The 14,319-nt window shown below is 38.1% G+C and overlaps 1 protein-coding gene across 6 annotated transcripts in view; it reads left to right on the top strand.

Moving 5' to 3' along the window:
• The window catches only part of ppp6r2b (protein phosphatase 6, regulatory subunit 2b), a 36,330-nt gene that overhangs the window by 15,597 nt on the left and 6,414 nt on the right, over nt 1-14,319 (top strand). For 2 of the 6 annotated variants that reach the window (XM_022679536.2, XM_022679534.2), the window contains one exon: nt 3,579-3,718. The exons of 2 other annotated variants lie outside the window; for them this stretch is intronic. In XM_022679536.2, coding sequence (XP_022535257.2) covers nt 3,579-3,615 — 37 coding nt within the window. In that variant the 3' untranslated portion in view covers nt 3,616-3,718. Of the gene's footprint in view, nt 1-29; nt 3,556-3,578; nt 3,719-14,319 lie in introns of those variants that run through there. 2 more of the 6 variants (XM_007244065.4, XM_049483359.1) reach the window with 2 other exon arrangements.

Here is a 14,319-nt window from a genome sequence, read left to right as displayed (position 1 = left end):
TCTTGTCTCTTTTCTCTCTCTTTCTTTAGGAGAAAACCCAAGTAGTAATGGTCCAATGTATCAAACGTATTTCAGAGCCACCCTAGTGTTCTTGTGAATCTCCGTGACCACCACTGCTCCACCTATGAAATATATAACGCCTCTTTAACACATTTTCTCCGAGCCCAGCATTTATTTCAGTCCAGCTTATGAAGTCAGGCCGTTTTGAAATCTGACCCATTGCATAGCAGCAGCTGCTGGCCTGAATGCAGCCTTGTCGAGCGAATACAAGTCTGGGATTCTTCCATTTGCTGTCATTATTGCTGTGGCAATATAGAAATGTTGCTAAGGGCCCACAGCTGTGAGGTCCTCCCTTTTCTTCAGAGCCATGCTGACCAGTGTACTTCCAAAAGAGAACTCTAATAAGACAAGTAAAGTGAGAATTAAGGGTGTGGTTCACTGCAGCTGTCGTAAATATGCTTTTACTTCTGCTAGATCCCATAAGCCACTTTTATTCAGTTGCGTTTGTTAATAGTTTCAGCCTAAATAATCAGGTCCTCAACAGGAACCAGGCGAGTGGTGCCTAGCCACCTCCCTTAAAACTAGATTGATACTCTTGCGAAAGGAGTATATGTCACACATTTTTCACTATAAAATGTATATTCTCATCTATATGGGCCAGATCCTTCTACCACTGTGTGTATAGTACTGTGCAAAAGTTTTAGACACCTGTAAAAAAAAAGAGAGAAATCTCAGTAAATCACTAATATTAGAACAATAAAAAAATAAAAACTTTACATCAACATGTCAGGACCTGGTTTGGTAAATCAGAGCTTAATGATGTTAAATCAGGAATTAAACACATCCACTGGAGTGCTGGCTGACAGCATCCAGGAAAAATCTGGAACCTAGCTTTGTTCTTCTTTAGAACAGAAGCCACTTTCTTCATTTTTTTGTTACTCTTTACTGTATTTATGTTTACCTGCATCAGATGTAATATACAGTTAAACTTACTGCTAAGATAAGTGATTATAAATGATCTGCTTATCTGCCTAAAACGTCTGCACAGTACTGAGTTAGTATGTATGCAAGCCTGAGAGCGAGAGATAATGAAACTGTGTTGGGTAGACTACGAGGTAAACTCAGTTTAGTGAGTGCTGTGTATATGCAATAAGGTTGCGTTCTGTAGCTAGTATTAGGACCTGCAGATAATGTATCATTGTGTGAGCTTGCATTATGGAATCATTGTTTACACATTAGTGTGTGTGTGTGTGTGTGTGTGTGTGTGTGTGTGTGTGATCGTATATTTATTTCAGGGTCTTTTCAGGATCTGTGTACACCAGGTCCTCAGACTCAATGTTTAGCTTATTGTTGTATATTGTTCAGACTTGAACTGAATTTCTGTTTGCAGCTTAATCAGTTGCACAGTAGTACAATTGGGATGCATTATTGGCCCATTATCCTATACCGAGTTTACAAACAGTGTATATATGAATATCTTTTAAATTAAATATTTCTTTGGTCCATTCATAATGAAATTATGCCATTAAAAAAATTATTCACATGATGTCAAAATGTGAAAACAATATAATGTAGTTATGTATTAATAATCAATAAATCAGATAAACATATTGAATTAGATGAACTAGAACACCTATTCGTCCAGATAAAAGCTTTAGGTATTTTATCATAATATTTTGAAAAATGTTTAAAGCTTGAATATAATGTACAAGTTGGCTCATTCGTAGACCCCTTTGCTTTAGGAATGCCTTGTCCATGTCTGATATTAGTTACTGTATGAATGTGGCTGTTATTCTTCTCATAGGTAACTGAACTGAATATTATATGTGTTTGTATGAGTAGTTACTTGCTTAATACAAAGCTTTGGTGTGAATGTGAATTTAGAGGCAATAACAAAGATTGAGTGCTTTTATTTATTGAGTTTTTTTTTCTTTTCTCTCTTTGCTTTCACAGCTGTCAGACCACTTAATTTCCTGATGAATGATTTGATTGTATGTGTGCAGATTTACTTTACGAAGCTCAATCTCTGTGTGTGTTTCAGTTTGCACTTTTGAAAACTTGATTTTTATACCAAAAGCTGTAAGATAGGAGGCAGTGATGATGAGTATGATGATGGTGGTAATCGCATTGAGGGTGCTTTTTCACTGTGTTATGCTACTGTGTACATTGATGAGAACTTGCAAACACTTTATTTTGTAATATGCAGGGATGTGTGTATGTGTGGGACAGAGGATGTGGTCCATCAGACCCAGGCCTTGTGTTTGAATGTAACTCTTTTTTTTATCTCAGTGGATTTATTCATAGTTTTGCCAAAGTCTCAAACTATCATCAGATTTAAATTTGTCTCTCTTCTTTCTTTCTTTCCATTTTGTTGGAAAACAGGGTTACATATCTTCTTCGTAAACACATTTTTGCCCTTCCACAGCATTAGTAAGATTCTCTACCTTTACTGTATGCTTCTACAGTAACTCAACACTGCCTTCTGATCACTGTCTGTGGCGATGGAGTCTGTATTCTCTCTTTATCCTGTCTTCCAAGTGCACACACTTGCTCACTAGCTGCTTTATTTTCCCTTCATGTAGCTCTTTTGCTCGTCATTAAGGTCAGTAAGGTGCAGAAGCACATATGGTAGCACATGACATGTTCACATTCCTGTGTTTTTCTAAAAATTGCGAGTTAATCCTTTAGACCCTGTATTTGGGCTCACACTTATTTAGGGAAAGCTTAAAACTACGTTACTGTCACAATTAACATCATTTAATAGGCCCTAAAATAGAACCCTGTGGGACTCTGGTAACGGTTTAGTTTAGCTTATCCTACAAACATTTACTAATTTTAATAGCCGAATAAATAATCTAGGGTGTAAAGGGTTAATGAGCATTTTTTTTAGATAAATACAACAGTACTTCAATTTAATAAGATGAGAAGTTCAACTAGTAATAACTAATAATGAATCCTATTGAATAAACAAGGTACTTGAAATTACTTAACGATACTTTAATGAACCATATTTAATATTTCTATTTCTCATAGCTCAAACTGTTCTCCTTTAAAAGAGCAGCTACACCTGGGCATGCTACGTAAAACTAATCTGTTTGACACTTTAATATCCAGCTTTACTTTGGGTGTCTTTAATATCAGTGACAGTACTCACCTGTCATGGGACTATGTTGCATTATACCTTTTAGAGAGTTTTCCTGAGTGTACTTGAGATCAGGTTATTAATCAACCTAAACCCCACATTCATAACTAACACATCTAATTTAAAGTTGGACTGATGTTAATGATAACATGTATACAAAAAAAAACTAAAGCATATTCATCACCTGGTCCAGTATTGTATGGTATCTACTGCCTTCAGCATCTGTGTGTTTGTGTCAGTCTGGACTACAGGTCTAACATCTACCATCATATAGTCAAATGCCTTTTGTATTGTAAACTGATGCTGGTGGTTTCTTTTTTGTATAAATGCAATACTGTACCTGTTCTTATTTTTGTTGACTCTAGGCTTCAAATTCAAATATCAAACCAATAAATATTTCCGATGTGACTAAATGTCGACTGTTGTTTTCTTCTAGTGAACAGGAACAGATGAGAAAGAGTGAGACAACCTAAGAATGTCCAGATGTGAGCATACCAGCATAAGCGGTATCAGCACAGTGAACAGACACGTTTTCAACATGGAAGGTGCAGATTTGCTGATAATACACTAGATGAAGGTACACTCACTGAGCACTTTATTAGAAACACTAAAGTTTATAATAGCTAGGGCTTTCCTTTGATCTCAAAAAAGCTTTGACCTTTTATAACATGGATACACATTTCTTTAAGGTTCTGGTCCATGTTGACATGATCAGTGTTGTGCCAGTTTACAGCTTTTCTGGACTAGTTCAAGTTCAGTTCATACATGCTCAGAGTGAACAGTTCACGTTCAAAGTTCACAATTTTAATTCTGAACTAGTTTAAAGTTCAGTTCATTTTACTTTTTTCAAATAAATACTTTTTTTCACACTACAAGCTAGAAATCACTATACGTTCTTTGAAACTACTCGTTGTAGACATTTGCTCATGACACTGCAATTGTGGGTTTCTTACCAGGTGATGAAAATGTTCATAAGGAGAATCGGTGTCTGTTTCCGTGCCATCACTTCCACTAGCCATGTTTTTTTAATTGCAGAGCTTTCTCTCACTCCCATCATTGGTCTTTTATTGGTAATAATTCACTGACTGGAAAGAGCTGGGCAATATAATAAAAATGTTATTATATATAGTATAATGTATATATTTAAAGATACACACAGGATTTATTTAGCACAATATTTTGACACACAGACATAATGCATCAGCAGCAGCAGATTTTTAAAACTTGCTATTCAAATACTCTTTTACGAATAGTACAGTTAATTTATTTAATTTTTGATGCACAACATCTAATTTAAACAGGATTTTACACACTCTGAAATTAAATGTACAGTGGGTGTTTTTTACACTGCAATCCTATATATCGTCACTTACAGTGACTATATGCTTATCAATTCAAATTGATGATACAATAAGCAAATATATCAGAATATGATCAAATACTGACATATTGCCCAGCTTTAATTGTGTCACTTTTGCAGATTTTTAAGAGCAGCCTTATGCTGCAAATCCCCAGTTCTCCCTCATCCCAGCAGTGTTCGGAAGGTTTCAAATGACAAATGACTTAAATAGACTATGGCATTCAAATGAGTGGTATTAACTGGCCCAAAATGTGCCAAGAAATTGTTCCACACACCTTTACGCAACAATAATTGGGTCAGGTTCACAGAGGGAAAGATCTAAAAAGATCAGGGCAGAGGGCCTCTAGGACCAAGGTAAAAAAAAAAGATTTATTCAGCTTAATTTGTTGCTGAGATTGTACCTAAATCTCTACCTGCGTGACAAAGTCATAGTGTACTAAAAGTATAAATCTTGAATTGAATTTCATTGTCCTCTAGATCAACAGAAGTGTCCGAAAACAATATCGCAGATTGAGGTCTCTGGGTTTACTTTGAGACAGGACTGACATGGAAGACCTTTGCATCGAAATGCCCAATTTAACTCTAACCTAAACTGCACAACTTGGATTTTTAGCTTAAGGCAAATTTCTGGGTATTTCTGATTCTGGGTACTTGTGCAAAGTGAGCTGAGTAGAGTCTAAAATGTGGCATTTAATCCTTGCAGACGACTGATTGGCCAGAGTCACGGCATACGACACAAAATGCCACAACCAAAAATCTGTAACACAATCCCTTTCAGTCTCTATTGTTACTGTGTTGTAGCTCTAAAGATGATCTTGACATTGATTTTAAACAGCCACCGGCTACATTTCAGGGGTTAGTGGAAAATAAAACAAGGTAACACAACACAAGTACAACTCAATAGAGTTGAGTAGTGTAGTCATGCAGTGAAAAAGTGGCATATAGTATTTATGTAACATGTTTAAGTCATTTTTAGAATAGAGAAATAGCAGCTTTATAACACACATGCAGTAAAAAGTGTAAATGTTAAGTTTGTTTACCTTCAGAACAACAGAAGTGTCTAAAAATATCTTCTCACAGTTGGAGCTGTATAGATGTAAGTGGAGACAGGGTGAGTACAGAACACACCAGTGCTCCTAGCATTTTCCACTATACATCAGCAAGGACCTAATAATGGGCTCATTACTATAGTCAGGTAGGCTGTGCTGGGTGCAGGGAAAACACTAAAATGGGTATTACAGTGGGGCTCAAAAACTTAGCCTTTGAAATTGTTGCTATATTTAAAGTGAACTTTTACCGCCCTGAAAAAGCAAAAAAACATATATAGGTGTCAAGCAATAAAAAAAACTAATTGAATTAAGCAGAACGAAATTAAGATTTCTGTGATTAATCACCATTTATTGCACCATGACAAAAAAAATACATGTACTCCCTTGTATTCTAAGCTTTTTGTTCAACAGCTTGGAAAGTAAACGTGCCAGCAGCTGTGTGTATGTGCATGTGTGTGTTTGTGTGTGCAGGAGAGTAAGTGAGTGAGTGAGAAAAAAACAGATTTAATCCATATATCAGCGTAAATAAAATGGTAACCTACAGTATATTACAAATGCAACAGTCATAAGCAACCCTGTCTTTAAATAAAGCTAAAGCTAAAATCCTCTAAGACATCACAAGGCTCTGTAAAATGAGTAAATCACAGATGAGAGGCAGAGTTGAACATAGTAATGTAATTAATTAGCGTAAAAAAAAAAACATTGACACATTAAAGTTTTCAGATTAACCCCTGTGTTACAACGTTGAGAGCGCTAGTAAAAAGTATAAGTTTAAAGATGAATTGACTTTCATCAGAGCATCAGAAATGCTTGAACACCTTCCCAAAGTAGGCTCAGTATGGGTGTAAATGGAGATAAGATAAAAAAAGATAAAAAAGCTTCAAATATTGATTTTGAAAATTTAAAAATATTGAAAATTGATTTTTGTTTCTATATTCAAACTGAAACTTTCCAATTTCCCTAATTAATAAACCATTTTTACAACATCAAAATTGTAAAAATAGTGAAAATTGTAAACGCTTAACTTACTTTCAGAAAACCACCAAAGATGAAACTGTATGGGTATACAATAGGAACGTTTATTCTTTCTAAAATGTCAAGGTACGGGGACCATGACTCGGTTTGTGCAATTGCACAGAGAGTAAATGGTACAGGCAGTCGATAGGAATGTGCGAAAACAAACTGAACGTAATGCATAACCAAAGTCAACAGGTGAGTTGCATCTGGACACTTTACCTGTGCACCACTGCTTAGCCCGCTGCCAAGACCTTTATTTTGACAGTGTTTATTTTAAGCGGCGTAAAATGTTTACCCTTTACAATGGGGACTTTGCATTGCAGACAAGTCAGACCAATCATGTGCAGTGTGAATATAACAAAGATGCTCCTCAGCCAGTCAAAGCAGAAGGTGCATATTCGAGCAGGTGGCACAAACATGGGAGATACGAAGCAGAATCAGCAGCAGGAGAATAAAGAAGGGGATAGTTAATTTAGATGGTGAGCTTTCGAATTTCACTCAACTTTCTCTCAAAACTCAACTTTTTAGCAAAGAATGGAGAGTCATACCTGTTTATTCCAAAGGAACATGTTTTCCACACCATAAGTTCTGAGACAATAGCCCTAATAAAATAATAAAAGCAACAGCTGAAACATGAAGCGCCACTACTAAACTAAACACAGCTTCTTACAGCAGACACACCCACTCTAAACTGAACTGAGGGCTCACCAGTCCACTCCTCTACGTGTCAAAAATCTCTCGTCTTTACTTGAAGTGAACAGAAAATAAATTTGAGACCATACAGAAATCCCACTAAACTATGGGGTTTTTACTGTAATATAAACCAAACCATTACATTTGTGTACCGAGACACCCCTAGTGTACAAGGAGGACATAGGGTGAATATAGAACACAGCAGGACTTCTAGGGTTGCATCTAGGGTTGCCCACACCCCAGAAAGTGAAAACTGTCCAAGCTCTTAAAAAGCAGCATTTTTTTTTTTACAGAAAAGTGGTACAAATGTGTAAAGACTTGAACTTTTTTAGCCTTCAGAGGAACAGAAGTGCCTGAGGACATTCTCAAAATTGGTTCAGTATGGGTGTAAATGGAGACGGGATGAACATGGAAGACAACAGTGCTCCTAGAGGACCGAAACCACACTCCAGCAGGGAGGGGCATCCGAATAGGAAGAGGCATGTGTTGGGTTGGGGGTGGGCTTCACCCTTACTGTGTGTGTGTGTGTGTAAATATTTTCTCAGCGCTGGTGGAACCTGTCTGTCTGCTTTGCTAGACGGTGAGAGGGAAGACACAGCCTGAGGTGGAGAGAAAAGGCAGCCAGAAACAGAGGACGAGTACACTTAGACAGGATATATGAGACACACGCACAGAGAGAACTTTCACACCACATTTAACTGGACGTTCTGACTGGACACTGCAGCTGGACTTGATGTGGACTAATACGGAGTGTGTGAGGGAGGGCCTGGCTTCTGTGTGTGTAGGTCTCTTTAAGGTATGAAAGCATGTGCGTGGGTGAATGTGAATATGTGAGACAGGCTGCTGTTGGAGATCGAGCTTGAATGACTGAATCTTCGGGAGAGAGAGAGTGCTCCTCTTATGGATGAGCTTCTGTGGCTATGGGGGGATGTCAGAGTTATAATGGCTCTGGGGACGAGGCCTCAACCACTCTGGCTGCAAACTTCAACGACATCAGTGTACTGAAACTGTGAGTACAAACCTCTCACATACACATACACACTTACAAACTTGCGCACCCACACCCCAGCAGCAGTAAAATGTGGCAGAAAGAATGCACATGGCAGACAGATGGCTGCTGCAGAGATAAAGGCAGCATACCTTTAGAGAGAAAGTGAAATAAGAATGTGTGTCAAGTGTGTGTGTTGAGTGGGTTGTGAACTTTTTAAAGCATGTCTATAGACCACAATACGTCCTACATTTTTGTTCAATTTCATAACAGTTTAATTGCCACAAATAGCATCAAATTACACAACTCTACAACCGAGTCTTGGGGATACCACAAAATGTGTTAAAATTGTTTAGTCCAAGGCTCCAGGATGTTTGATAAGTTAACATTTTATGTTTGATATGGTATTTTTACATAGTAGCTACAACTAACTAGTAAAAATCAGTTTTAGAGTCTACAAGGAAAGACTATTCTCTTGAATATAGTCATGTAAGCAAGAGCTGTTTATGGGTAAGCACTACTTTGTATGCATGCCCACACTAAACAAAGAAATTAAAGAGTAAATAGAGGGGAGTTGAGAAAGCTGGTCCCTAGTGGCCCATCAGTGCAGTCTAGATGTCAGTACCTCACTCCTCACTGTTGTAATTACTTTACATACTATTTCCATAGCACTTACTGAGTAATTAATAGTAGTTACTGTGTAATAAGGCTTAAGATCAATAGTTAAAAAGTTAATAAAAGCATGGTTTGCAAAAAAAATGGCCATTCGAACATATTACACCAATCATAACATTAGAAACCACTCACAGATAAACTTCTTGTTCCAACCTTGTTCCAATAGCTTTTGTCGAAGGGTGCAATCTGCATATTGGGAAGCAAGTGAATAGTCAGTTCTGTAAGTTGATGTTTTAGAAGCCAGACATAAGAATCTAAAACATTTTAACAACCGGCCTAATTGTGATGGCTCGATGACTGTGTGAGATTGGCAGGTTAGAGCTGTTTTATTGCCACAAGGAAAAAAATGTTTTAATGTTTAATTGCTGATCAATGTACGTGGAAATTAAGCTACAAAAACAGCCTGTTTTTTATTATTTTTTTTTTTTTGGTCACAAAAACTTTAGATAATACTCTCGATAACATGCCCATGTGCCCATGCCCACCTAAAACACACCTTACCCATGTAAGCCCCACATTAGAATGTTGGTTGGGTCTATCCATTCACGTATCGACTGCATCTTAAAAACACAGTATCAAAAACACCATATTTAATTTCAAGAAATAAGAAGTTTAAAAATATTAAAAACAAAACAGCCACCAATAGTGGACCTTATGTACTAAAACTGTTTAATGCCTCCTATTATTAAAACCCTATGGGAACTTACATGAAACACTGAGCATATCTACTACACAAGCCTGGACCTAATGGGAGCTTTCATGAAAAAATGCTTAGCAGATAAGTGAATGAATGGTTTAATGGTTACAACAGCTGGCACCACATCCAGCCATTCTACATCAGAGCAACATATTTCCTCCAAACTGCTTCAACATGTTGCTCATGTTGTCATTATCCTCAAGTCTTCTAACAATCTCACTGAACAGACTTTTTAAAAATGTTAGATTAAATCTACAACATATGATAAAGTGGCGTGCAATTTAACAACCATACAAGCCTCATGTCAGGTCATTCAGTTCAATCCAGGTTGGTTGTTGTACTGTAGTACTGACACCAATAAATGCATAATTCCTGGTATTTGCTTATTTAGGAGTATTTTATCCTCTTTAGGAATTCAGATGCCGTGACACAGAATCACAGTATCAGTATATCGTCATTATCTTGGGCAAGGTATCTTTATAATACTATTGTCAGAAGAAGTAGTTTTCCTGAGTTAGGAGGGGACATAATATTGTAATAAAAGTTAGCAGTGTCCTGGCATGTGACAATACCTGCAACATCTAATATATTCATTCTAAAAACAGAGTGATCTGGTGGGCTTTTTGTGATTGATACATTTCTTAAAGTAAGGACAACGTGAACCAGTGTCAGGGTCATGCCCACAGAGGCCCCACTTCATAACTTAGAGGGTCTGCCGCTAATGTTAGTCGTGGTGTCAGATACCACTAGACATAATGTTGGGAGCACTTGTGAAATATATATATATATATATATATATATATATATATATATATATATATATATATATGCCTTGCCAGGTCAGGAAATCATTTTGATGCATAAGGGGACCTACATACAGTAGTTTTAGGCAGGTAGTTTTAATGAATGAATTATGGATATTTAAAGCTATACACATTTAAACATTGACTTTGAATTTGGTAATTAACATGAAAAACATGTAATGTAAAATGAAAAAATAACATGTACTGTAACTGTACTGTATATGGTATGTGTAGTTTCTTGTAATTCCCATGTCTGCAGTGTAGGGGTGGGAGTAGGGCTGTCCCTAACGATTATTTTTTAAACGATTATTCTAACGATTATTTTTTTCGATTAGTCGACTAATCTATTCACTGAGAAACATATTTAAATAATTATTTTACGTTTTAAAGCAAACGATAAATTACTATATTTATATATAATAACAACAACAACAACACAAGCCTACTAAACCAAACCCCACACTTATAATCACTTACATGTACAGCACGTCGTTTAGATCTATAACGCTAAAAATGGATAAGCTCCCATACACCACAACCGTGTGTTGCACTGTTTTCTGTGACCGCTAGATTTTGTGACCACTGGCAAGTAGTTCTCAGCAGACCAGTGCACTGGCCGATTCGAAACGTGTTCGTTTCTAATGTTTACCCCGACTGGCCAAAACGGTTCAGTTTAGGGCTGAGGGTAAGGTGTAGGTATAGAAAGCTTCCGTTTTGCCAATGAACGCTCATAACCGTGAGCACTGGTCACAAAATTCCGACGGTGACAGAAAACGGTGTGACACCGCAGCGCCGACGGCGCTAGCTAAAATAACTTAAGGCAGCTAGCTTAGCTAAACACCTGAACTTATGAATAATGCTACTGTTTCTGGAAACTGCGAAATGCCATGCACAAATATAAACCAAAAATGTATAATTTCTGCCTGTGGCAGGTTTAAAACCTTTGGTAGACAGCCTTAAGTCTTTTTAAGGACACCCGCGGAGACCCTGATGTAAACGGTAACTTACTGTGTGACCCTGTTGACATAGTGCTCCTGGATGTTTGCGCTTCAAGTGCTCCTTTTGCACGTATGGCAGAGGACCACATTGTTGCCCTTTTGCGTGAAATGCTCCCAAACTTTAGATGCCCGCTGGCGTTTTTTTGTAGCTGGAGATCGCTCTCCGGAGTCCAAGCTCTCTAGAGCTTAGATTCTCTGCCCGAACCCGACATGACCCGAGGCCCGCCCGTAAATCCGACCCGGGCTCCAGAAAATAGTCCGAGATGTAGGCGTCTGTTTTTTAATTATATTTTTATTTAAAAAAAAAATAACGAAAACTGAAAGTGAAACTAAACTAATTTATTTATAAGCGCTGTTTTCACTACCGCAGTTCTACAGCGGGGGTGTTGTGCCGATTCTGTCCGCGAAGCGGGAGTCAGATTCAGCAGAGGGTCGGATTCGGCACAAACGCGGCGGCACCCCGCGGTCCGCGGTGTCAGTTGTAAGCGCTCGCGCTAGCCGCAAAATACGGCAGAAAACACTGAGGGAGCTGCAGAGTTATGTATGGGACTAGAATATGAACACGAGGAGATAAAAGAGAACCTTTACCTGTGAATAGCTCACACCAGAACACGCTAATCTCTCTCTCTGTTTTTGTGTCTGTGTCTCTCTCTCTCTCTCTCTCTCTCTCTCTCTCTCTTGCACGTGAACTCCTCCGCGTTTGACTTGCAGAACTGTGTTTAGCTGTTCTTAAAAATCATTTTAATTAAATAATAGTTCTATGCTTCTATGTTACCGTGTTAATTAACATAATTCTGATCATATTTCGCTCATTAAAACAGCCCGAAAACAGCCAGTTGGAATTTTTGGGCCCGATCTAACCTCTAATGCTCTCCACAGGCGCCGCCATGTTTACGACGCGCCGACGCACATTATGCAAATCGATGTATTTTTGTAATCGATGACGTCGATTATGTCGACGCGTCGCCCCAGCCCTAGGTGGGAGAAAATATTTTTGCTGCGATATACCTTAGCGTTTTTGTTTGCGATACATTATCAATACATGACGTCAAATGCTGATAATTTATTGAAACGTAGACTCTCTAAACTCCCCCCTTATTTGACTTACTATAGTAAATGCTTCTTTACTCCATGTGGTGTCGCTAACAAAATCAAAAAGGTGAGCCTGCAATCAAACTGACAGCAATAAACACATAATTCCTGGTATTTGCTTTTTAGGAGTATTTTATCCTCTTTAGGAACACAGATGCCATGACACAGAATCACAGTATCAGTATATCGTCATTATCTTGGGCAAGGTATTTCCTGTGATTTCCACCCTCACTGTAGTGCATGCTTGGTGGTTTTATGATGCTGAAAATTGTTTATTTTCATTATATAAAACTGTGTCTGATTTATAACAAATTCTGATGAACACAGAAATGCTGCCCCCCCCATGTTTTGCCTTCAGTCCGAACAGCCCGTCTTCACTGAAAAGTGTCTATATGTAAAGCAACATGATTGTACGTTAAGTAGCTTTTCCAAGTAAGAGGAAAAGGGAAATACTGTGCAGGGCAAACACCCTGTCACTCACACACCCACACACACACACAGAACAGACACATTACATCCTGACATATTTATCTATCAGTAAGCCCAAGGCCATTCACACGCATGTATGTACAGCCTCATGAATGATTGCTCATTTCAAGGCTCGATGTTGAGGTCAGCACCGATGTTATCAGGACTTTTATTCTGTGCGTAAACGCGCATGTTGAGGTTCTGTACTCAATGTATCTGCAAAGTGTGACTCTGCTGTTTTGCATGCAGTAAAATGAGCCTTGTTTGCATTGGAGAGCTGCTGTCTTTCCAGGAGAAACTCCAGGCCTGTGCGTCTGCACACACAATGTAGATTCATCTACCTCACATAGCAAAAAACACACGACAAGTCTTCCGTTTAACTTGTTCCAACACCCAGGTTGCAGAGTATAACTGGGCAATAATAATAATAATAATAAATCAATGTTTTCGATTAATTCGAATGTGCGGTTAAGGATGGTGTGTTTTTTATGAAAATATTCTCTTAGTATTCTCTTCCGCTACCAGCGCTCCCTTTTGGGCTCCTGTAGTTCAGAGTGACCCTGCTCCCACTCACTTGCACATACACCAACACCTATTGGGGGAGAGCCGGAGCTTGTACCCAAGAAAGGAGTAACTTCCTCTGCGACCTGGAATTAGTTCGCTGTCGCTGTAATATATGTTTAAAAGTATCTGCTTCTAAAGTAAGCAGCATGACCATTTGATCTTAACACATGGGCTTGTAAACAATGTTTTAAATCACTGACTAGAATTTGCTCGACTTAACATGCAGCCCAAAGCGTCTGAACACCACACAGATCACATGATAAGTCCCAATATATCAGCATCAGAGTTTAAATGGCACACACCTTTTTTATTTTTATTTGAGTGTGCATTGTGTCAGTGCCAGTTTAAAACTAAGCTATGTTGTAGAAAGCTTTAAAAAAAATACTGTATGTTCTTAATATTTTCAATGACATGGCCTGCCATCTTATATACAGGCTTTTTTTGGGCGTTTTTTTTTGTCTTGTTTCGGTTGCACTTTACCCCAAAGTAGAAATATAAGTGAAACCAAAATAAAGGTAGACCTAGAAAAAATTTAATAAAAATTTTTGATTAAAATATTTTATTAGACCATATTGCCCAGAGCTAATTACAGGAGTATCGGGCCATGGAATTGTTCCGACACCCCGGTTGCCAAGAATAATCGGCCCAAACTGCATGTGCCAATACCCTAGTGTGGTTGCTGTGTATAATATGGGAATCGTCCCACGTCATTCGCTGCAACTCTCTAGTTTCGCATTTGGTGCATAGCATAGACTGTGTATAGCTGGACAGAG

Source organism: Astyanax mexicanus, chromosome 9 (genome assembly GCF_023375975.1).
Source record: "Astyanax mexicanus isolate ESR-SI-001 chromosome 9, AstMex3_surface, whole genome shotgun sequence".
Taxonomy (NCBI): Eukaryota; Metazoa; Chordata; class Actinopteri; order Characiformes; family Acestrorhamphidae; genus Astyanax; species Astyanax mexicanus.
This window is presented reverse-complemented; position numbering and strand designations above follow the sequence as displayed.